The 23,973-nt window shown below is 50.9% G+C and overlaps 1 protein-coding gene across 1 annotated transcript in view; it reads right to left on the bottom strand.

Annotated features, from left to right (window-relative positions):
• The window catches only part of cubn (cubilin (intrinsic factor-cobalamin receptor)), a 32,509-nt gene extending 8,886 nt beyond the window's left edge, over positions 1-23,623 (bottom strand). The window contains exons 1-51 of the mRNA XM_062480335.1: positions 23,505-23,623; positions 23,036-23,165; positions 22,423-22,518; positions 22,030-22,131; positions 21,813-21,916; positions 21,290-21,416; positions 20,139-20,307; positions 19,548-19,679; positions 19,328-19,423; positions 18,657-18,778; positions 18,329-18,521; positions 18,044-18,162; positions 17,693-17,927; positions 17,364-17,545; positions 16,964-17,126; positions 16,548-16,738; positions 16,148-16,304; positions 15,075-15,250; positions 14,770-14,935; positions 14,234-14,459; positions 13,834-13,964; positions 13,351-13,540; positions 12,988-13,148; positions 12,677-12,855; positions 12,307-12,463; positions 11,415-11,605; positions 10,123-10,282; positions 9,858-10,039; positions 9,023-9,191; positions 8,664-8,845; positions 8,372-8,528; positions 8,011-8,127; positions 7,665-7,778; positions 7,360-7,488; positions 7,092-7,224; positions 6,806-7,011; positions 6,416-6,597; positions 6,084-6,276; positions 5,785-5,982; positions 5,328-5,474; positions 4,935-5,125; positions 4,417-4,585; positions 4,013-4,187; positions 3,740-3,918; positions 3,335-3,544; positions 2,145-2,285; positions 1,831-2,015; positions 1,143-1,314; positions 725-928; positions 454-603; positions 85-206 (exon numbers count right to left, since the gene is read on the bottom strand). Coding sequence (XP_062336319.1) covers positions 85-206; positions 454-603; positions 725-928; positions 1,143-1,314; positions 1,831-2,015; positions 2,145-2,285; positions 3,335-3,544; positions 3,740-3,918; positions 4,013-4,187; positions 4,417-4,585; positions 4,935-5,125; positions 5,328-5,474; positions 5,785-5,982; positions 6,084-6,276; positions 6,416-6,597; positions 6,806-7,011; positions 7,092-7,224; positions 7,360-7,488; positions 7,665-7,778; positions 8,011-8,127; positions 8,372-8,528; positions 8,664-8,845; positions 9,023-9,191; positions 9,858-10,039; positions 10,123-10,282; positions 11,415-11,605; positions 12,307-12,463; positions 12,677-12,855; positions 12,988-13,148; positions 13,351-13,540; positions 13,834-13,964; positions 14,234-14,459; positions 14,770-14,935; positions 15,075-15,250; positions 16,148-16,304; positions 16,548-16,738; positions 16,964-17,126; positions 17,364-17,545; positions 17,693-17,927; positions 18,044-18,162; positions 18,329-18,521; positions 18,657-18,778; positions 19,328-19,423; positions 19,548-19,679; positions 20,139-20,307; positions 21,290-21,416; positions 21,813-21,916; positions 22,030-22,131; positions 22,423-22,518; positions 23,036-23,165; positions 23,505-23,623 — 8,181 coding nt within the window. The remainder of the gene's footprint in view (positions 1-84; positions 207-453; positions 604-724; positions 929-1,142; positions 1,315-1,830; positions 2,016-2,144; positions 2,286-3,334; positions 3,545-3,739; positions 3,919-4,012; positions 4,188-4,416; positions 4,586-4,934; positions 5,126-5,327; positions 5,475-5,784; positions 5,983-6,083; positions 6,277-6,415; positions 6,598-6,805; positions 7,012-7,091; positions 7,225-7,359; positions 7,489-7,664; positions 7,779-8,010; positions 8,128-8,371; positions 8,529-8,663; positions 8,846-9,022; positions 9,192-9,857; positions 10,040-10,122; positions 10,283-11,414; positions 11,606-12,306; positions 12,464-12,676; positions 12,856-12,987; positions 13,149-13,350; positions 13,541-13,833; positions 13,965-14,233; positions 14,460-14,769; positions 14,936-15,074; positions 15,251-16,147; positions 16,305-16,547; positions 16,739-16,963; positions 17,127-17,363; positions 17,546-17,692; positions 17,928-18,043; positions 18,163-18,328; positions 18,522-18,656; positions 18,779-19,327; positions 19,424-19,547; positions 19,680-20,138; positions 20,308-21,289; positions 21,417-21,812; positions 21,917-22,029; positions 22,132-22,422; positions 22,519-23,035; positions 23,166-23,504) is intronic.
• Positions 23,624-23,973: the final 350 nt, after the last annotated feature.

Raw genomic sequence — 23,973 nt, 5'->3', positions numbered from 1 at the left:
TAAACTGAGCTACAACACTTTGGCATAACACAACAACAGTCTGACCAGTGTGGTTTCTACATTGCCTCTCGTGTTCCCACTCACAGTGATGGTGTGGCCCTCAGGGGCCTCCAGGAGCCAAGCACAGCGGCTGTTCATGGGGTAGTTGTTGGGGTACGCAGGGCTGGTGATCCCCCCTTCCTCCCCTCTCTGCCAGCCACCACAGCCTGGGGAGAGGGAGGGAAGGAAGTGGAAGAGGGTTAGGCATAACTATGCTGCACAATGGATGTTCTTCCAAAACCTTGTTCCTTGGAGGTTAGGGCAATGTAGTTCTTGGTTTTTCTCTTGGTTCGGCATTCACTTGATGTCTGGAACTAAGACAATTGGCAACCGTTATTGAGGTCAATTTGTTGTCGTTGTCAGTGTATCTCCATTAGCGGTTGAAAGTATTAGTTGAAGGAGCGTGGGACCCACCAGAGAACTGATACATGGCCATGAAGCCTAAATCTCCCACAGCGTTGTTTGTCTGGAAGTGGACCCAGAGTTCGGAGGTGGAAACTACCAGGGGAACAGGGGGCAGGGTGTTGCCGCAGAACTTGGCCAGCAGCTCCCCATCGGAACCACCTGGGGGAGGAACAGAGAGAGGAAATCAAACACGCCTCAACTCTCACTTCCTCTCCTACAAATACCCTGGCTCTCCCGCCACCCAACCTCGCCCTACAAACACCGAAAGGCTCAAACTCACCCAGGCGGAACTCGAGGTAGTCGGTCTGACAGTTCGGGTGATTCTCCAGGTGAAGGTCCTCTAGCAGAACCACGATGGAGGAGTTGACCTGGATGGGGTTCTGGATCAACCACTCACAGTTGAGGTTGCTGCTGTAGTTGGAGGTGAGGTAGCCAGGAGAGGTGAAGTTCCCTCCAGCAGGATCATTCAGGATCCCACCACACACTGGAAGACGAAACAAACAGTTTGAAACCAACAAACAATCCCAAAACCAATGTTTCTGCACTACACAGTAGCATAAACACCAAACCTTCAACACATGACACAACATTCAGAAACACACTAACAGTCCTGGTTATGCACATAAATACACACTACAGCACCGCACTTTCCCGACCAGAAACCCTGACAGGCTTAACTCCGGGGCTCCTCCTCCTACCTGCGTCCTCGTCGGAGGAGTAGTCCGCTGTGAAGCCCCCGTGGGAGACGGACGAGTCGGTACGGAACACCACGGACATGGTGTTGCCAGACGACCACACCTGCGTGCCGGCGGGCACCGTGCCACAGTAGCGCTGCAGGCGAGGAGCGTCAGCTGCCAGCCCGTTGAAGACCTGGGGTAGAGGCAAGGGCAGGAATGTGGGTTCGAAACCGCACAGAGGTGAAGGTGCGAAGGCTCATGGAGTCGCCAGTCACCTGAACTAGTTTTACCCAAATCTATGTCTGTGTACATGAGTCAAATTATGACCTGTTTCGGTATCTAGCGCTCTGAGTGCAACAAAGGTGCATTGCAGATAAAATAGATAAAGGTGCTTGTAATAAGCATTAGTTAATAGGAGATAAGGACTTATTGACACATATTCATGTTGATAAGCATCTTATAGGGGCCTTATTGCCTATTAACCTTCTCGTCTTACTATAACCCTTCCCTGAACCATACCAATGTTATTAACACTTACATAGTCTTACTTCCAAGTCTTTCTTATTGTTAATAAGCATGTAATGCATGCCTTAATACCTATTAAACAATTACCAGCACCTCGAAAGTAATCGAAAACCTAGACTCTTAAAGGCTTGAATGACTGTAACTCATGACCTCTGATCAGACTAGAGGAGAGAGAGGGACCCACATCGACGTAGTCGTAGCCGCAGGAGGAGCTGCCCTCTTCCAGACGCAGGTCGTTGATGGTGAGGGTGACCCTGCGCCCCTGGGCCACGCGGATCTCCCAGTGGCACAGGCGACTGTGGGGGTACAGGTTGGGGTAGTTGGGAGACGAGATGGTCCCCGTGGGGGCGTTTAGCACCCCTCCACACACTGCGGACGGGCGAAGAGGGGGAAGGGAGGCGGAGAGGAGGGAGACGGGCAAGGGTTAGAAGCGGAACTCCAAGTCGGAACGTCGATACGAAAACATGCATCTGGTCAGTGGTCTGTCAGGCCCCTTACCTTCCACACTGGCATGGAACGAGAGGCTGAACCCTGGTGCGTTCGTACTGCCGTCGCTTACGAACTTGACGTAGGCGAAGCTGTCACTGGTGTCTACGGGAGCAGGCATGCTGCTACCACAGTGTCTACCCAGAAATCTCCCTGCACACCAACAAACAGGTTAGCAAGCTACTGTTGTCATTTTCGTGTTGACATAGCATTGGTTAATGTCTCAGTAGCTGTCACTTAGATCCAAGGTGACATACAGTACGTATAGAAAGCACAGCATAAGATCAAGGATCAGAAGGGCAGTAAGTTCTGATGTACTAGCCACTTAGCAAAGTAATCACATATCAGCTACCAGGCAGGGAGAACGACATAGAACATAAACATCTCCATCGCTTAAGTGCAACATCAACCAGTGGGCGCAGTCTCTTGCCGGTCGACGTAACGGCAGGATCTCACACACAGCGTGCAGAGAAGTGACACGTTTGCAGGTGTCACAAGAAGTAAGGAACTGGTAAGTACAGCTACAAAGATTTTTTAACAAAATTTAAGAAACCTTGTGTAAATGGACATCCTCTAACCTGGGCATGGACCTAGACATCAGGGAAATCAAATAGCTGAGAGGCGATATGAAGCACAGGAACAACCCACAGGAACGAGGCCTCCTATTGCTGATCGGCTATCCCTTCTCATCACTGACTCCCTGTCTGTTATGTCTGTTTGGTAAGTGCTGATTGAAATGTAAGTAATGTTAGAAAAACATCACTTCTATGTTCCAGCCCTGATAAAGAGACAGGAGTCCGCGTTCCATCCATGCTCACTGGGGAAGCTGACCTTGTAGAACGAGACCCTGAACAGTTCATCTGAGAGACAGAGATAAAACAGAGATAAAAACTGAAGGGAATGGTGTTTTGGAGAAAACAGCCTGTAACCAGACAGCTCGCTCAAACCCGTGGGCCTGTCTGCATCGACCCCGGAATGCAGGGAAGTAGGAAAACATCTCAGCTGAGCCTGGTGAGGATAACCTTGCTCAGCAAGGAGATAAAACAGTGTAGCATTGGTAAGCTCTCGTCCCACCAGTCAGACAAGGGCGTTCAGACTATCCAAACCCATCCACCCAAGAGAACCTAGGTCAGAGCGACAGGGAACTCTTACCAACAAAACGTGGCACCAAAAAAATCGAAATGGCCGAACGTCAACAGTACCTGAAGCGTTGTACTCTCTGATCTCCACGTAGTCTGAGGTGCAGTCTGGGGAATCCTGCAGGGTCAGGGCGTCGTAGATGAGGGTGAGGTAGTGGCCCGTGGGCCCCTCCAGGTACCACTCACAGGTGGAGCTGTCGGGGTAGTGGGCGGTGGGGTAGCCTGGACTCTTGATGGCGCCGCTCTCAGCGATGTAGGTTCCCCCACAGGTGGCTGCAGGGGGAGGAGAGGAGAGTTGGAAGGAAACATCACGACAGTAGTTGCCCCCTGAGAAAGACCTTTAGTCTATGAACTCTTATCGATTCAACTCCCTGAAAAACGACTGCACAGGTTAGACTACTGCACAGGTTGTCGTTTATGTTCCATTGAAAAGCAGTGAGTACATAATCCACCAAGCTGACTCCGTACCGATGGAGTACTTGGCCTTGAAGCCCTTGTGCACGATGCTGGTGTCCGTGCGGAAGCGCAGCAGCATGGAGGAGGCGGTGGAGTGCTGGGTGGAGGGGCGGGTGTTGCCGCACAGCTTGGCGATGGGGTCAGCGTCCAACGTGGCGCCGTCTCTCAGCTCCAGGTAGTCGTACGTGCACCTGAGAGAGGCAGGACCATGGCATGGACATCGTTAGGAGATCGATCCAAATGAACCACCTCGACGCGAGTTCATTCGAAACGCCTCCATCTTACGTGGTGGTCGGCTCGATGTAGAAGTCGTCCTGGAAGTCGATCTGGACTGACTCTCCGTTGGGCACGGTGATCACCCAGACACAGTCGATGTTCTGGGGGTAGTTCTGGGGGTAGTTGGGGGACGTGATGTAGCCTGGTGGGTCTGTGTCCCTTAGTTTTATCACCCCTCCACAGGCTGGGGTCAGGGTGAGATTGGGGGTCAATGGACAGTGTTAATGTCCTTCATAAAAACGCTACATTCACAACAAAGGAAAATGTCAAAACATTTTTTTGCATTTTATGGATGGATACTACGTTCACACATACTCCTGATTGTCGATGGCATTTTTCAAAACCTGGTAGAATTGTGTGATAAGTGAGTAACAATACACTTCAGGTGCCCAGGACGAATGGGAGGAGTTTACCCAAGCTGTGGGCCTCGAAGGTCAGCTTGAAGCCGACGGCCTCGTTGGTGTGGTCTGACACGAAGCGGACGTGCAGGTCGTTGTCTGTCGTCTGGATAACGGAGGGGGGGGTCGCCCCGCACAAACGACCCCCGATGGAGGGGGCCGAGACGTCTGGACCGTTCCTCAGCTAAAGTAGACGAAGTGTGTGTTTGTTTGTGTGTGTGTCGGGATCAGAGGGGTAAAGTGGAGGGATCTCATTACAATCAATGTCACTTACTGAGGAAATCGAATCTGCAGAAAGCATCGAGGGTGTGGAACGTTCCGTGCTGCACTGCTGTGGCTTTCAAAAGCGCTCCCTCGCTTTCCCTCATTTCAACAGAAATAACCTAGTTTGCCTATAATCCCAACCCGCTACTAATTAGGCGGTTAAACTGCAGCTATGAGCACTGACAGACACCACACAGATTCAAGTACACATGTTTTATCCTCAGGGTAGACTCCTTCACCAGTCCGGTTCCCCAGTGCTCTGGACGTACCTCGACATAGTCTCCAGTGCTACAGAGTCTCCCGAAGCCTTGGATCTGGAACTGAGTCTCGAAGTTGACGGACACGCGGAACCCAGGTGTGACCATGACGTGCCAGCTACAGTCCAGATCCGGCTGGTAGTTCTGGGGGTAGCGAGGGGTGGAGAGAACCCCCCTGTCCGCATGCAGGAGACCCCCGCAGCCTGGGCCGACGGACACATACCAAAACATTTGAAAAGGTACGAAACATCCAACTTTGAACCCAACCGGCTTTGACCTTGAGGGTGTTAGGTTGGTTTAGGGGCGGCTCTGTGGCCGGATGTGAAGGCCTCTGCCACACTGCTTGTAAAAAGGGGTTGCATGAATACGTAGTTTTTTTTTATTCGACCGGGGTCGTGACCTCACCCTTGGAGTAGGACGCGTTGAAGCCCCGCCCGCTGAGGCTGCTGTCGGAGGTGAAGCGCAGGAACATGGAGTCTCCACTGGAGTGGATGGGACCAGGTAGCTGACGACCACACACGGTGGCCAGCAGGGGAGACAGGTTGGTCTCACCTGGAGGAGGGAGAGACCAACATGCCAACACAGGAAACACGTGTTAGAATGAAGAAGAGATGATGTGCGGGTCATGCTGAAGACTGAATAACTGGAGTATTTTGAGAACAGCGATAAGTCATTTGTATGCTATGCCTTGTCTTTGTTTAGGTTGGTTTAGGTGCAGTTCTATGGGTGTATGTGAAGCCCTTTGTGACATTGCTTATAAGACAATTGAAAAAATAATAATATTTGATTAAAGGAAAAGAGAGGAGAAACTGGATATCTGGAAGTCTTAGAGGGCCTGGTGTGTGTAGTTGTGGCGACTGACCATCTCTGATGACCAGGCTGTCGAAGTAACAGTTGGGGTAGTCCTCCATGTCCAGATACAGAAGGTTAAACTCCACGGTGGAGTCAGGAGAGCGGATCACCCAGGTGCACTCCAGGTTGAGAGGGTACACCTCTGGCCAGTCAGGAGAGAACATGAACCTGGGGGTGTCACCAGGCATCAGAGCCCCACCACAAGCACCTGAGGGCAGAAACATGGAGATGTCCCCATAAGGATAGGAAAACACACACAAACACACACACACAAGAAATGTATTCAGGCTGAGAAGCGACGATTCTGACCTGGTGCTATGGTGGGCAGGGGTCCAGAGTTCTGGATGGCCGTCCACTCGATGAGGAAGCCCCTCCCACCGATGACGTTGTCGGACTGGAACTCCAGGGTGACGGTGCTCCCGGAGCTGGTGACGGAGGGGGGCGTTCGCATGCCACAGAACGTGCCCAGGGAGTAAGCGTGCACGTTGGGGCCATCGAAGATCTGACGTGGTCGAACGGGGAGGTCAGAGATGAGGGAACCACACACACGCATATACATCCGAGACACACACAGACACGTATACATACAGTCACGCACAGACACACGAGACACATACACACACAGGCACATACGCACACACCTTGAGATTGTCGTAGTAGCAGTCGTACAGGTCCTCGATGTCGATGTCCAGGAAGCGTATCTGGACGTAGCTGTCTCCGTCCACGGTGATGGTCCAGCGGTAGTCTGCGTTGCTGGGGTACGTGCGAGGGTACAGGGGCGACGCCAGCTGCCCGGACTCTCCAGTGATGTCATTACCATACACTGGAGGTGGAGGTGGGTTAGTGAAGAAGAGGAGGAAGAAAATTAGAAAATGGGGAAGAGGAGAAGAAAGAGAGATAAAGTATTCATCCGTTATATTGCCATACATTTACTATACCAATTGTGTTTTTTTTCTAGACTCTGAAGACATTAGGAAATGAGTTGACACAAACACTTTTGCACGCATACACACACACACACACACACTCACAATGGGAAAAGGTCAGTCTGAAGCCAGATCCACTGACGGAGGCATCAGAGCGGAACTTGACCCAGAGGATGTGGCCGATGAGAGACGTGTAGTTGGAAGGGAGGGAGTCCCCGCAGAACCGGCCAACCAGAGCGCCCGTAGAGTTGCCCTCGCGGATCTCCAGGAAGTCGTTGTTACAGCTCGAACTCTGCTGCAGCTGGAACGCACTGGCAGGGGAAGAGAAGAAATATAGTTTACAGTTATAGTTATATATGAATACAGCAGCATAAGGAGATAGGAGCCTTACATGAAGGAGAGCTGTAGGAGGTTGCCTGGAGAACTGGTGATGGTCCAGACACACTCGACGTTGGGAGGATAGGTGTCAGGGTAGTTAGGACTGTTGAAGGCCCCTGTCTCCATGTATAAGTCTCCTCCACAGCCTGGAGGGGAGGGGAGAAGGGAAACAATGAGAGAGAAGGGAGGGGATGAGAGGAGAGGAAGGGAGAGAAATGATCAGTGATTATGGCCTATGTGTCACCTCAGGACTGGTTTGGTGACAGTAGAACATAGTTTACTTGAGGTGGAGGCCGAGTAAGTGGCCCTGAAGCCTTTCCGTCCGACAGACGAGTCTGAGATGAACTTGACAACCAGGGCGTTGCTAAACGACGTTAGAGGGTGTGGAACCTCAGTTCCACAATAACGACCTGAGACAGAAAAAACATCACAAGATAAACAGATGGAGATTGTTGGAGTGTAAAAGGATTGTATTTTTTCTGTGCTGTACAGTCCTAATGACATGTAGGTAACATGTATAGAAAGTACAGCATGTATGACATGTACAGTCACTCATAGTGATTCGACACTTCTCTGAGAACCCCACCGATGGTTGGGGCTTGGTAGTTATCTCCATCCAGGATCTCCAGTACATCATGGGAACAGTTCCCGTTGTTCATCTCCAGTTCAAAGTCAGTAAAGGACAAGGTCACATGGTTGACTGTGAAGAGCAGACATCACAGCACCAGTCACACTAGGCAATTCATGAATGTGTACATTTAACAACAAAATAACCAATTTGTCTTATATGAGGTATGATATGGAATCTACAATGTGTACTGTTTACATAAAGACTGTTTGCCATCAAGGGTCAACATGGCATGAGGTGAATGTGCGTTCTATGATGCTGTTGGTACAGGATATCTGTAGAGATATCTGATTGGCGGACTTACATGGCTCCTGGGCTGTGATGATCCAGCTGCAGTTCTGATTGGCTGGGTAGGCAGCAGGGTACCGAGGAGAGGCGATGGCCCCACCCATATCGTCAGTCAAGATGGTGGCTCCACAAGCTGAGAGGAGGACAAAGAAACCAACCATTTCCACGCTTTCCAAACAAAACTTGAATGAAAACCAAAGTCACTGGATATTGATGAAGAAATACCCATGAAAACCAATGCAAATCATTCATAGCGCCCCGTGAGAAAATATACCACAGAACTGAGGAACAAAGAAATACATTGTTCACCGCTGGCTTAGAAAAAGGGAAGGAAATGGATTGCCGAAGAAACATTAGAGCGTCAGCTGTGAACCAACCCTCGGAGAACTGGGCGCTGAAGCCACGGTGACTCCGGCTGTTGTCAGAACGGAAGCGCACGAAGATGATGTTCTGAGTGGAGATGACGGCCGGCGGATGGACCTGACCACACACGCGAGCCAGCAACGGAAACGAGCCGCTCGGACCGTCGTGGATCTACAGAGAAACGGAGGTGTGGAGGTTGAGAGAGAGAGAGAGAGAGAGAGCGACGTGACTACCCATTCCTGTGCGTCCCGCGACAGAACGCACTTCTGCGCCGAGCTTTACATCTTCCCTTCAAGCCCTCCTCACCGCCACGTAGTCCCACAGACAGTTGGAGTGGAGCTCGATGTCCAGATCGGAGAAGTTGAAGAGGACGCGGTGGCCCTCGTCCACGGTGATCATCCAGGAGCAGTCCACGTTGTTGGGGTAGTTGTTGGGGTAGGAGGGAGAGTGGATCTCACCGTAGGGGGCGGTCACTGGCCCACCACAGCCTGGGAGAGGGAAAGATAGCCGACATGTTCGTGTCCAATGCGTTTGCATGCCCGCTGAACGCGTAATGACAGTAAAGGCATTCACGAATGCATTCGTGATAGAGATGAAGACCTGCTCATAGGCACGCGATACAGTAGTATGTTTTGGCCGCCGCCGTCGCCCTCGCGGTCACCCACCTCCCTGGAGCTCGGCCCAGCTGGCGTTGAACCCTCGGCCGCTGACGTAATCGTCTGACTTGAAGCGCACGACGATCATGTTCCCTGTGCTGGACACCTGCAGGGGGGTGGAGGTGGTGGTGCAAAGCTGGGCCAGGCGCGGGGCGCTCATGTCGGCACCTCCATACACCTGGGACGAGGGCAAAGGTCAAAGGGCAGGGGGTCAGGGTTGGGAGGGGCTGAGGTGGCTGGTTGGTTAGACTACTGCACAGGTTGTTGTTGATGTTCCAGGGACAGGATGGAGGAATTGAAAAGCAGACCACAGGCAGTGTCCTTAGTGAGGACTTGGTTTGTGGAACTGGATTTCATTTCAAGTCTATCCTTCTATGTCTCTCTCTTTGATACCCCCCTCCCTCGGCCTCAGTCTTTCTCTGGCTCTTTGAGCTGTGGTGTCCAGCTCAATTCTGCCCTGCCAGCTCCATTCATTGGGCCGTGGGGGGGCCAGCATTCCACTGGCGTGAGCTACTCTGCCCTCTCACTCTGCCTTCAGAGGGTTTGGGTACGCTGTGGACACAACACAACATTGCACCAGAGACACAGGGTGATGAGTCATACATACATACATACATACATACAGACAGACAGACAGACATAGAGAGAGAGAAAGACTGATAAAGAGAGAGAAGAAAGACTGAGTAATAGACACCAAAAGAGAGAAAGACATAGAGAGGGAGAGAGTGGGACAGAGAAAGAGGGAGAAAGAGAGAGAGAGAGAGAGAGCCGTGAGAGGGTTGACCGACCAAGGTTGACCGACCAATCCCCATCAGCCGGCCCTGCCACCACGTCCACCACGCACCTCCAGGACGTCGTAGTTGCAGTTGGGGTGATACTCCACGTCAAACTCGTAGATGGTGAGGGTGACGCTGCTGCCAGGGGTTGTGCTGATGTACCAGATACACTCGCGGTTCATCGGGTACCTGTCAGGGTACTCTGGACTATGGAAGGTACCGCTCGGACCAAGCAAGTCCCCACCACAGCCTGTAGAGGGAGACACTGAGTCAGTGAATCTGATTGGACCAACCACAAATTAATTAATTGTACTGTTCCAAGGTTGGTCGTACCATTCTGATACCAGAGCATCTGGAACCCTGACAGTGAGATGGACGAATCAGAGCGGAACACCACGTGGAGGGAGGAGCCAGAGGTGGCGTTGGCCGGAGGGGGCGTGTTCCCACAGAACGTTCCAATCAGAGGAGCCTGTGCGTTTGGCCCATTGTAGAGCTGTGAGGAAGTAGAGACGGGTTGGGAATTGTAGTTTTGCAACAATACACGACACAGCCAAAGACTGATAATAAAAAAAATCTGCGCTCGCAAAAAGACAGGAGAAGAAAATTGGAGAATACATTTTAAAATAGCCTGAACAGAGTCCACATATATTCTGGATAGCGTCACCAGCTGTTGATGAACGACACCAACTATTCCAAGGCCGAGAGAGAAGGGAGAAAAAACAAGGAAGTATTCAAACTCCTGTCAGTATAGAGTAGTGTGACTAACACAAGTCAGCTTAGAGGAGACCTGTCTGTCAAATCAAAACGATGAAGGAACAGTGTGTCGTCCTGAGGTGGTGCAGCTAGCTGGGAGTGGCAGACCAGCACATGCTTCAGGGGGGTCTGTTCTATCGATGGGATCTCTCACTGTTTCACTGTTACATCAGCTGCATACCTCAAGGGTATACGTATGACAATACACGACATCGTGCCAAAACTCAACAGGGGCCTGAAACAGCACTATCTGTTTCAGCAAGGCCACCGTTGTGTTTTGAAGATTAATTCGAAGCTCAGAGGAAGTTTGTTTTGATGTGACCAGATGCTGGGAAACAGATCAATTATTCTGTTTCTATTTTGCAGACATTCTAACACAGCACAAGCGCACACACACACACACACACACACACACATACAAGGGATGAGATCAGCTTAGCTAAAGAGTGCCAACAACAAAGAGGGAAAAAATTAAAGTCTCCAGGGAACCTACACACACACACACAGAACAACCGTCTTTAACCCAGCAGTGGGTGATGTCATGTGTATCTGAGTTGTCATGACAACCGAGGGGGCCACCCGGAAAAAACCCCCACTGGTATTTTCTTTCCTAAGACATTTCCTTTGTGTGGATGAGGCAAGAAGTTCTCAGGATTCAGAGCTGTTGTCGTGTACGTACCCGATGACAGACCACTACTGGAGTGCATTCCAGAGAAATGTGTTTTTAGCTACAACTGATGGAAAACTGTCAGAAAGCACAACCATGAGAAGTTGTATTCCCACATCCCGGTAGAAACCTACCAATTGGTTAATGCAGTGTGGTTCTGTGTGTGTGTATGTGTGTGTGTGAAATGTGTGTGTATTTTAGTTACCTTTAAATAGTCGTAAGCACAGGAGGCACTAGTTTTCTCCAGGTCAAAGGTCATGAAGGTGTAGTTGATGGTGTTGCCCATGGTGGCTTGGATGGTCCAGCTGCACAGGGAGTTGAAGGGATAGTTGTTGGGGTAGTTCAGGGACTCTAGGACCCCTCTGCTCTTGTTGCCAATGACTACACCCTCACAGTCTAGGGGGAAACACAGAGAAGGTTTTTTTTAAATGTTACTTACTTAGGATACAGTACTTTGACAGAGTCCTGTGAATCGAATTCGATAGCTCAAAGCAAAGTGTAACTGTGACATTTCATGTGGATATTTTAATTAAACTCGACCACTGTAAGTCTACCCGTGATGTTTTTATCCAAGTCAGACTGAGTGTGGGAGCCAGGTCCACCTCCCTCCTACTTAGCGGTTTAATTAGAGAGTCAGAGACCGAGAACATGGAGCAGAAAGAATGCCAAGCTGGCAAGGGCACCGCTGCCAGGACCAAACAAGACAGACTCCACTAGTGACCTCCTCTCCTTTCAACAGCCCTTCCAAAGGAACCAACAGCCCGGAGAATGAAACAGAGGTGCCCCTGTCTCAAAAAGTTGACATTCCTTTGTGAAGTGAGTATCTTAACGTCAATTTCGCCCCGCTTGTTTTCAGCACGGTTCTCTGGTGAACCTCACATAACCCTGGCCGTTTCCATGGAAACCAAAGAAAGGAATTGTGGGGATGCCAACGTTGGTAACCTGGGTTCTGTTATGAACTGTATGTCTAAGTGTGAGGTTGAAGTAGTTAGGGAATTCAGGGACTGTGTGTGTTGGATAAACAGGGTCATAAAGTGTGTGTGTGTGTGAGAGGGGGGTGAATGAGAGTGTGTGTGTGTGTGCATGTGGTGACTCACTGGTCCTATAGGAAGCCACAAAGCCCCCTGCACTGACACTACTGTCCGTCCGTAGTTTAACATAGAGCTCGTTATTGGAGGCGTTGATGGGAGCAGGGATCAGATTTCCACAAAGCTTAGCCAGCTCAGGAGCATTGGTGCTGTTCCCGTCATATACCTGTATAGTACACGCACACACACACACACACACACACACACACACATACACACACACAGTACATGCGGTTCATTTCCCATTCAGCCAAACTGGATGTATTGGTTTGTTTTGGACTTTCCAGTGTTAAAGACGTCTCCCTAACATCGTGGTGTCGTGGTGAGAGTGTGTGTGTGTGAGTGTGTGTGTGTGTGTGTGTGTGTGTGCGTCCCTCACAGCCAGGTAGTCAAAGCTACAGCTGCCGGCCTCCAGGTGGAAGTCTCCGAAGGTGAGCTGGAGCTGGCTGCCCTGGCTGGACCTGATCCTCCAGTAGCATTCCGAGTTGGGGTGGTAGGGGAGGGGGTAGCCTGGAGAGGAGAACGCTCCGGTGCTGGTGAACAGGTTCCCTCCGCAGCCTGGTGGAGAGTGGAGGGGAGGGGGGTTTGGAAGAGGTGGTGGGTGGTTGGAGACCGTTATGGTGGGCGAGGAGTTGAAGGACATTTAGAAAGGTGCATGCGCTGACGTAGACATACTGTACACACACACACCTGTCTGCGTGCCATCCCAGTGGGCTGTGAAGCCCCTTTTATTGACGGCGTTGTCGGAACGGAACTTGATCCACAGGCGGTTGCTATGAGACACCAGGACCGGCGGTCCCTGAGTGGAGCAGAACTTTCCAATCAAGGGTGACGTCTCGTAACCTCCATCTCTGCAGAAGGGGAAAGAAGAGAGAGAGAGACAAAGAGAGAGAGATAGACAAAGAGAGAGATAAAGAGAGAGAGAAAAAGACGGGGAGAGAGAGAGAGGTGGACAAGACAGAGAACATCGACATGAAGACTCCAAGTCCAGAGAGCCTGAGCCCGAGACGATGACTCGTCTCCTCTGTGAGGCGCGAACCCGTCCTCTCTCACCTGATCTCCACGTAGTCAAAGCTACAGCTGGGTATGATACCCTCCAGCTCAAAGTCAGTGAAGTTCAGCATGATCTGCATGTTGAGCTCCACGACGATGGTGAAGATGCACTCTCGGTTCAGGGGGTAGTTGTTGGGGTAGTTGGGGGAGCTGAACTCTCCAGTGGGAGCCGTGAACACCTCGCTGCAGTCTGAGGGAGAGCAGACGGTGGAGGGAGAGAGGAGGAAGGAGAGAGAGGGAAAGAGGGAAGGAGGAAAACAAGGTCTGAAAGGCTGAAGGATGAGTTGGAGATGTGTGATGTGTTGAACGATGCAACAAAGCTGCGAGTGAGTAGTTCTATTTAAACCATCATTTTCGTAGTCCATTTTACTGTTGGAAAGTGTATGTGTACAGTAGGTTTGAACCCCCATTTGAGGCCCCACTAACCCTCTAAATGTCACAAGATACGTTTTGGTGTTTATTTGTTTTTCTGTTTGACGGTACCAGTGGTGGCGTTGATGGAAATGTAGTTTGCGGCGAAACCCTCTATGGCCAGGCTGGTGTCTGACACAAACAGCACCGTCAACAGGTTGTCTGTGCTGGTTAGGGAGGGAGGGACAGATCGCCCACAGTACCTAAATACACACACAAACACACACAGGGGAAATCAGACAAGACTTCAGATTAGCACTGGGAATCTACACAGAAGAAAAAATCCCCAAATGTCATCACAAAAACTGAAAATGGATATCCAAAATATTACACAGGCATAGTATATATATTTTTACGGTAATAAGAATTCTGTCAATCCTTAAAGTTCGGAGTTGACTTCCATTCTTTTTCTACCACCCGAGTAATTCAACAGACCAAACTGAGGTTGCCATGGTTTTGTATGGTCGCTTACCTGCCGATCTTGGTGCCCGTCTGCACGGTTCCGTTGTCGTACACCTCCACGTAGTCAAAGTCACAGTTGACGTGGTACTCCATGTTGAAGGAGGTGAACATGAGGCGGACGATGTTGCCGGGGACAACGGAAATGAACCAGGTGCAGTTGGCGCCGTGCGGGTAACCGTTGGGGTGGCCGGGACTTTTGAGGGAACCGGATGAACTGATGAGAGTGCCCCCACAACCTGGGAGGAGGGGGGAGAGAGAAACAGAGGGAGAGAGAGGGGGGGGGGAGAAGAGAGAGGGAGAGCAGGGGGAGAAAGAAAAGGAGAGATAGACAGAGAGCGAGAGCAAAAGAAATAAGGAGAGAAAGAGAGAGAGGGGCGAGAGAGAAAGCGAGAGAGGATGGGAAGAACAGGAGAGAGGAAAAGAGGAACGGACCTAGTTACTCGACGAGGGGAGACGTCAAAGAGAAAGAGAAAATGTCCTCTCGCCACATAAATCCCCTTTTCCACATCTCCTCCACATGCCACGAGGTCTGGAGCGAGGACTTACCATCCATGACCCTGTCGTAGGCGGCTGTGAAGCCCATGTTGCTGACAGAGGCGTCGGTCTTGAAGCGGATGTACAGGGACCTCTGGGTGGACCGGATCATGGGGGGTGCTGTGCCGCCACAGTATTTTCCAATCAGTGGAGAGCTGACCGTGGAACCATCTCTGACCTAGAGAGAGTGTCGTTTAGGTTTCGGTCATTCAGTCGGTCAGCTCAGATACCGCTGATTCTGCGTTTCATATGTGCAGCCAATGTAGAAATATCACACACATTCCATGGGGTGCTTAAACAAAGTCACGGCGACATACTTCAACAAAGTCGTATCTACACGTTCCACCCTCGATGTCGAAGGACAGGAAGTTGAGAGTGACGATGTATCCTATTGGCTGGTTGATGACCCACTCGCACTCCTTGTTGTGGGGGTAGGCGACGGGGTGGAAGGGCGATCGTATCTGACCCGTCCCCGAGAAAGTGCCTCCACAACCTGGGGAGGAACGGAGGAGGAGGGAGAGGGGGACTCGGGTGAGGCCAGGACAGGGACTAGGCTAGACATTTGCCTGAATTCAGTTTTCTGTCACATAACATTCCGGTCATTTCCAGTACCGTTTGGCCTGCTGCCTCCCTCAGCACCGCACTGGCGTGTGAGAGGAACACACACACACACAGTTGGAAGCACATCAGATATTCAGACCTGGACTCCACACAGCCCTGCTAATGCAGTCACTCGGACGCCACATTACCACAGGGAGACGGAGGGTTTTTTGCAGAGTGGAGAGGTGGATGGAGGGGAGGGGGGGGAGGGTGGCGGGGTATGGATGGATGAAGAGAAACACGGAGGGGTGGATGGAGGAAGGGAGGGATAGGGGCATAAAAAGCCCTCTCGGCTGACCTTCAGGGTTTCTTCTGCACGGTTCAAGAGCATGTTTAATCACAGGCAAAGTGCTAGCGTAGCAGAACCATCTATGCCTGTATAATAGGTACGGTAAATCACATACGCACACACATGCATGCACACATACACACACACACACAGGAGTGTCGGTTTAATTTACAAGCCTTTATATCCATCTCTGGAAGGATAAAAGGGGGGGCTGGAAGTAGGGGGGCTGGGGGGCTGGGGGGGAGGGAGGGGTCTGGGTAAGGACAACGTAATTACCAGGAGAGAGATCAATGAGACAAGGGTTTGGCAGCCCAGGATAGGGTATCTCTAACCCGCAGAGACCAGACTCTCCAGTCTACATGTCTACATCACCTCCAGTCCCTATCTGCCCAGCTTCAGACAAAGGCGTCATGGATCCTAATTATTTGAGTACCCCAAGTCTCTCAGATGTGGAGATACCATGTTGTGCGGCACAAACGGAGGTTATTTTGGAGGACTCACCGACTTCGTAGAGGGCCCTGAAGCCAGACTTGCTGACAGAGTTGTCTGATTTGAAGCGCAGCCAGAGGAAATTGGAGGTGGTGGAGATGGGCGCAGGCAGGGTGGTGCCGCAGTACTTCCCTATCAGGGGAGCTGTCTCGCTGGCACCGTCACGCACCTGGGAGGGGGGGGGGAGGAGGTGGAGGAACAGGAGGTGGAGTTGGAAAAGGAGGAGGTGGTGAAGGCGGTGGAGGAGGTAGGATATATGAATATAGTCCCCCAATCCGCATTAACAATATCTTCTCATAATTCCCTTCAACAGTAAACAACTCCACATACAACTCCACACATAATCACATTCTAATCAGCACCCCCCTCCCCACACACACACTCACACACAGACACAATGCCCGCCTCCTACCTCCACATAGTCAAACAGGCATCCGCTGTGCGTCTCCAGGTCCATGTGAGTGAAGTTGAGCGACACCACTTCTCCGACAGGAAGTCGGATGATGTAGATGCACTGGCGGTTGTGGGCGTAGCTGTTGGGCCAGTTCGGAGAGATGAGGATGCCTTCGCTCTCCGTGAAAGTCCCTCCACACCCGGGGTCGGCTGAGACACACGCAGGCACCAGGAGAAAAAGTGATCATCGATAGAGGAAGTGGATTGAAAACAAACTGAATTGAGAGAAGGATTGACAAAACCCTAATGCCGTGTAAACCCCTCCCCAAAGGTGGATTGGACGTTTTTTGTACTGTTAGAAGTGTGTGTGTGTGTGTGTATGACAAACACAACCTCCGTTCAATCTTATGACCACAGAAACTAGTCTTGTCTTACACGGGGAGGTTATGTAGGTGATGTGGAAGCCTCTGTCGTTGGTGATGAAGTCAGAGTGGAAGTGGACCCAGGCTGCAGGGCCTGTGGTCCGGACTGGAGCGGGGGATGAGGAACTGCAGTACTTCCCCAGAACCGGGTCCTCTGGGAGGAGACCATCCCGGATCTAGAACCCAAGGGAACCCAGATTGGTTAAGGCAGGTAGAGAAAGCACCAAAAAGTTGCCCTTCCCTGGAGCTTCCCTGAGCTTCTTGCTGTCTTTCCTTCCACCTTTCCTTTCTTTGTTTGTTCGTTTCCTTCTTTCTTTCTTTCTTCATGTATTCATTCATTCTTAGTTCATTCTTTAATTCATTCATTCATTAGTCCACAATGGGACTTCTTCAGCGTTGCCATGGCGCCTCACCTCCAGGTAGTCATATTCACAGTCGGGGTGATTTTCCAGGCTGAGTGTTCCGAAAGCAAAGGTGATGAGCAGGCCAGGGCCTACGTCCAGCATCCAGTAACAGTCCCGACCCGGGGGGTAGTTGCCAGGGTAACCGGGTGAGTTGATGTTTCCATGGGGAGCGGTTAGCTGGCCACCACACACTAGGGACACACAGAAACACCGATTTTAGATTCAGACACACACACACTCATACACATACACACAAACTCATATTCTCATACACTCACACACACCCATACACACACATACACTCACACACTCACACACACACACACACACACACACACCTGGGTCCTGGGACTCCCAGGCCACGGTGAAGCCCCCGGCGCTAACCGAGTGGTCCGAGCGGAACCAGAAGTACAGTGCATTGTGGGAGCTGTGGAGTTCGGCGGGAGCGTTGGTGCCGCAGTATTTCCCCAGCATGTAGGAGGAGGCGCTGTCGCCATCGTGGATCTGCAGGAAGTCAAAGTTACAGTTGACGCTGTTCTCCAGGTCGAAGTGAGGGAACGTGATGCGCAGAATCTGGAGGGAGAGCGAAGAAAAAAACGTCTGGTTAGGTCCACACGTTCTACGGCGGGACAGAACACTCAGTGTAAAGACAAATGGTTGCCATCTGATCGACGTCCAAATTCACTAACCTTGCTGGCATCTGCTCTGATCACCCAGGCACAGCTGACCGCGTGGTCGTACTGGTCACCGCCAGGGGTGTTGGGGTAGCTGAAGGTTCCGGCTGGACCATACAGGTTGCCACCGCACGCTGGAACACACACAAACACACGCACACAGGTCATAAGACAGTCACACACTGCACATATCCAATGACGTGGCGCAACACCTCACGACTCCAGCAACTTCCGCCCGCCCCATCAATCCCCTCCACACCTTCCCCCCACACACCCCCCCCCCTCCCCACGACCTCTCACCTTGCTGGGGGGTCTGGCAGAGCGGGCCCGTCCACTGGTCGTTGCAGGTGCAGGTGAAGCCGTTGAGGCCGTCGGTGCAGGTGCCTCCGTTCTGACAGGGGCTGCTGGCGCACTCGTTGACGTTCTGGTCGCAGTTCACCCCGCCCCAGCCTGGGTTGCAGGTGCATATGTACCCCTGGCTGCTGGTGGTGGGCTGGGGTAGACGGTCAACAGTCATTTCCCCCAATCACATCTCATAACCGAGCCCTGTTATGCCTGTTCCTGGGTGGACCAGGATGTGTCGAGTCCACACCGTGACAGATACAGTTGGGGCTGAGTGACTCACCACACACTGGCCGTTGATACAGGGGTTGTTGGTCTGGCAGACGCCGCTGGTCTGGGTGCAGCCTGTGGGGCCATAGCCGCTGCCCACGTACCCTGGAGGACAGGTGCACACTGGGAGACTGGAGCCTGGAGGACAGGGAGGACATCAGAGTTTTACCACATGCTGGAGGTGAAGGGGCCACAGTAACAATTGAATTAGCTTTGGTAGGTTGGCGCTTAGCAATAAACGTTGAATAGTACGTTGAAATATAAAGAAAGATATTACTTTATGACTACAATGTTAGGTATCTCTATTCTGGTCTGTTTAGGAAGAAACTATGCTTGAAATGTTTTAAAATGACAGAGGCCCAAATATATGACTGTTGCCTGTGTGATTTTATGACCCTATCATCATCAAACTGAAGATTTGCTCCCTTTAAACTGGGTGTAACCGGTTGGTACAGCAGTAAACACCTGACTTAATGGCTCAGTCTTATGCACACTGCCGGTGATCATGTGAGTGTGTAGGTGAGTGTGTGCATGTGTGCGTGTGTGGACATTCGTGGGAGAGATATTGTTCCTTATACAATGTTTATTTTTTACTGAAGAAACGTCCATATCAGCGAGTGTGTGTGTGTGTGTGTGTGTGTGTGTGTGTGTGTGTGTGTGTGTGTGTGTGTGTGTGTGTGCGTGTACCTGGAGTGGAGGTGCAGGAAGCCATGGGATAGCACCCTCCATTGTTGCTGGTACAGATGTTCACCTGAGTGCAAGACCTTCCATCGCCCTCATATCCTGGACAGGGATCAACAAATCCATGAACCGAGCTAGTAATGACTCTCCTGACCATGGCATCTTTTCTGTATTTGAATGCATCGTTTGGCTAAACTTCACAAGTGACATCATCACGCTCTCAGACCTGGAGGACAGGTTCCACAGTGGAAGGAGCCCATGGTGTTGAGGCATGGCACCATGGGGGAGGTGGAGCAGCCGCCGTTATTGGTGGAGCACTCGTTCACGTCCTGGCAGCTGTACCCGTTGCCGTGCCAACCTGAGGAGAAGCATGGCACCCACTGTAGTACGGTAGAGCGTCGCTCATCGCAGGTTGTTGCGTTTAACTGCCGCACAGTCTACTGTATCTGTCTCTCTCTCTCTTTCTTTGTCAGACAAACACACGACACACGCTCACGCACACACACCCTCACACACACACGCATATACAGACAGCTCTACCACTTTGGCTGGTCTTCCGGGGAGGCAATTCAATCAGGATGTTACTATTCTCAGAGTACTGAGACAAGATCCAGAGCATGCCTAGTCAGATCATGATCTCCGATTCAGGTCCTGCTCAGGGAGAGCAGAATTCCAGGCAGTCTATCACCAGTATTGCACTGTCCTGTATTCACAGTCTCTAGAATCTTCTAGTTGTTCTAGAATCATCGAGTGACTTCTTTCTTTCCATCCCCCAAAGCATCGCGGAAGGGATCCGACCTCAGGTCAGATGGCTCACCTGCAGGGCAAGAGCCACAGTAGAAGGAGCCTGGAGTGTTGAAGCAGTCCACGGCAGGGTTGCCGGAGCAGGGCTTGGTCGGAAGGCTACACTCATCCACGTCTGCCGTGCATGCTGGGCTACCGGGCAGAGACCCCCATCCCGTCTCACAGATACACTTGTACATGGGCTGCACAGACACAAGAGATGGCCAGGGCACGGATGGATTTCCTGTTAACACGACTGTCTAGTTTCACTGGGACATTCAATCGAATGTGTACATATCATATGCATTTGAAGCTGTGCTCTCATGATGCATTTTTACACGAGCCATTAAATATATAGATTTCAATAGATGTCATTTGAGTTCATAGAGGTGGAATAATTCAGCAATAGATACATGATACATGACCCGTTCAGGATGACCTATCAAGAATGAGAGAGTGTAATTGACTACCCAGTGTGCTGGGGCGGTACTGGTTAATTATGAAAAACATTTCTTAACCTCCGATGGGGGTCTTAAATCAAGCTTTGTTTCAACGAGCCGTGTCTCGTCCGAGCTAATTGGCCATTCATCTCTGGGAGCTAATTGCGCGGAGCAGGGAAGAGCGCTTGGCTGTGAGGAATGTTCTAGTCTAGTCATAATTAATGAAAGCCATTTAGACCACGGTCTAGTCAGGGAAGACCATTGGTTTTCCATGTAGAGCCATGTAACTGAATAGAGCTGAAGAGAAACTGCTGACTACACCTATAGAGGGGAAGACTAAATGGCTGCTTGGTGTTTCTGGCCATTCTGGTGCCCTAAGCGAGATCTGCAACCCCTTTTTGATTTGATTATTCTAAACACAAAATACTTATAAAAAAAGTGGAACAGCAGATGTGGGAACAAGTATCCCTCTTCATCTCACATGACAATTAAATAAGTCTTCATGCGACTCGTTAAAACTTTATATACATTTATAATATAATTGTATTACAAATACATTGAATTGTCCCCAAAATATTGGTATTTTGATGCCTTAGGTTGCCTATGTCCTGAAACGCCCCTGCAGAAACCACACAACTCAGACATAAATGAAGGCTGGAGAGATTCCGACAGAGATAAGACTTTTGTTTTTATCCCAGAATCTATCCATGTTTAGAATGTCCCTGACCGAGAGAGTCAGAGGTACCTGGTTGGGAACGACCCTGTCCGTGTCGATACACATCCCGTGCACGCACAGATCCTGGGCTCCGCCCCTGCAGTCGTCGTAGCGAACTGTGCACTGAGACCCCGACCATTCTGGAGAACAAGTGCACCTGATGGGGAGAGAGAGGAGGACAGAGGTCAACCCGTTCAACTTGCATAGTAACACCAGTGCAGAAACGCTTAGGGATGTTGGGTGAGGGCTGATGGACGAGGGCTGATGGGCGAGGGCTGATGGATGAGGTCTGATGGGTGATGGGAGAGGGATGCTGGGTGATGGGTGAGGGATGTTGGGTGACGGCTGATGGGCGAGGGCTGATGGACGAGGGCTGATGGGCGAGGTCTGATGGGCGAGGGCTGATGGGCGAGGGCTGATGGGCGAGGTCTGATGGACGAGGGCTGATGGGCGAGGGCTGATGGGCGAGGTCTGATGGACGAGGGCTGATGGGTGATGGGTGAGGGATGTTGGGTCAGGGCTGATGGACGAGGGCTGATGGGCGAGGGCTTACGTAAAGGATCCTGGCGTGTTGACACACGTCGCCCCGTTCTGGCACCCCTGGGCCGACCCCGCCAGAATCTGACACTCATTCACATCCGCAGCACAGTTAGGGCCCTGCAGCGAATAACCCACACACACACACACAGACACAAAACCACCATTATTTATTCAACACACTAGCACGTCATTGGTTAAGTGACCCTGTGTGGTGGGGGTGTGGGACGCACCCCCCAGTTGCTGGGGCACATGCAGCGAAAGGAGTCCAGGAGGTCCAGGCAGGTGCCTCCGTTCTGACAGGGGTTACTGGTGCACGTCCTCCTCTGAACCGTCTGGAGGGGCAACGAAAGAGAGGAGGGGGGGGGGGAAGGGGTGGAGGTGGGGGGGAGGAGACAGGGGGGTGGGGAGGGATGCTCATGGTCACACAAGGCCGTCGCAGAACAGGATGGCTATGGAACAACGTGGATGGGTTGTAGGTTTACCTGTTCTAATGCTGTCACTTTTGTTTCGAGCGAAGAAACCTGAAAGGGGGGAAGGAAAACAAGATGGATGGATTAACAACAGCTATTCGAGGCTATATGGTGTACGGAACAGACAACAGACCATGGCAGGGGGTGTCTGACCCGTGTGTCAAGCTGCTGGAGTTTGTTGGTGACATCAGGTGACGTTCCCCCGCCGTTGGCTTTTATACTGTCAATGTCAGCTTTGTTAGTCTTGATCTGAAATCACAAAGAAATTACAACATCATAATGTGCTTTAAAGATAGAGAAGTTGTAAAAAGTAATAATATTTTTATGGTGGACCGGCTTCCAATATAAATGCTGTGTCTGCGGGCAGCAGGTAATGATTCACCTGCTCATGTGAGAGCCAGCAGCTCTGTAGTCATACACTGGAGACGCTCATAGGAACATTCTAGAAAGATGCAATATTTGGAATAGGGTCACCAAAACCCTAACCTAACCCATTCACGCAAATGGCTACCTCAAAATGTCAGAAAGGTTAGGACCGGATTAGATAAAAGAATCATCTCAATATCGTGGGTGCCATTTCCATGGGGATGCTAACAACATCACATGGTTTGATCCAATTATAATACAACAGACATGCATTCAGAAAACTGAAGCCCAGATACTGGAACCGAGAGAAAAGATTCACAACAGGAAGTTACTGTAGATGCACACTGTAATATGTGTGTGTGTGTGTTTGATGTGTGTGTGGTGTGTGCCGTGTCCTCACCTGACTCATGAGTTGTGTGAGGTCTTCGTTCCCCACTTTAACAGAGCCTGATCCGGAGGTCTGAAAGCGGATCTCTTTGTTGTCTCCCGTGGAGAAGAGCAGGTGGCCGTTGTCTGATAGCATCCGTGGCCTGCAGGCAAATACACCAGTAACATGTTTCTCGGAACACTAAATGTTTTATTTTCCGAGTTGAATAATCATACAAGGACGATCCTATTCCTGATATTGTGTGAGTTTCAAGATACCTGACAGCACATTTCTTACCAAAGATGCATTCATTTAATAACATACAGTAGAGTCGATGTTGAGAAATTACATAAAATGAGCGTGCATTACATCCAGACACCAAACCAAACAGACACATTTTGTTATTCCATCATCCAAAGCCCTCACATCAAACCGAACACCAAACTTGCCACACTATCCACAGCCAATTCAATGGATTACAACCGCGATCCCCCAAACTCACTGGTCGTTGCTGAGGTCCCTCTTGCTGCGTCCGTGGCCATGCCCCCCCTGGTCCCCCTGCAGTCCTGCGAGGAAGAGGAGGCCAAACACCAACCAGACAGGCCGTTGTGTCCAAGCCATGCTGAGAGAGCTGCCCCCAGACGCTCCTGACACCGTTCTTCTGTCTGAACCAGCTCTGCGCTCCAGTAGCTCTGGATAGCTCCGTACTGATGAGCACTTGGACTCTAAAGATCTCCCAATGGCCGCTCACTTGGACCTATGAAAACTCCCTAAACTTACTGAGGGAGGCAAGGATATGGGGAAGGAGGCTTGCTAGTGTCATTACATAGCCGTTATACCACTTTATGAGGTGATTGACATGGTCCATCACATGCTTTTGGAGATGAGTAACCCAGGGGTTGAGGGAACTGCTGGGAACATTAGCTAAGAGGAAAGCAGCAACGGATTGGAAACCTTTGTTTTTAGGTCTC

This window comes from Osmerus eperlanus, chromosome 15, assembly GCF_963692335.1.
Source record: "Osmerus eperlanus chromosome 15, fOsmEpe2.1, whole genome shotgun sequence".
NCBI lineage: Eukaryota > Metazoa > Chordata > Actinopteri > Osmeriformes > Osmeridae > Osmerus > Osmerus eperlanus.
This window is presented reverse-complemented; position numbering and strand designations above follow the sequence as displayed.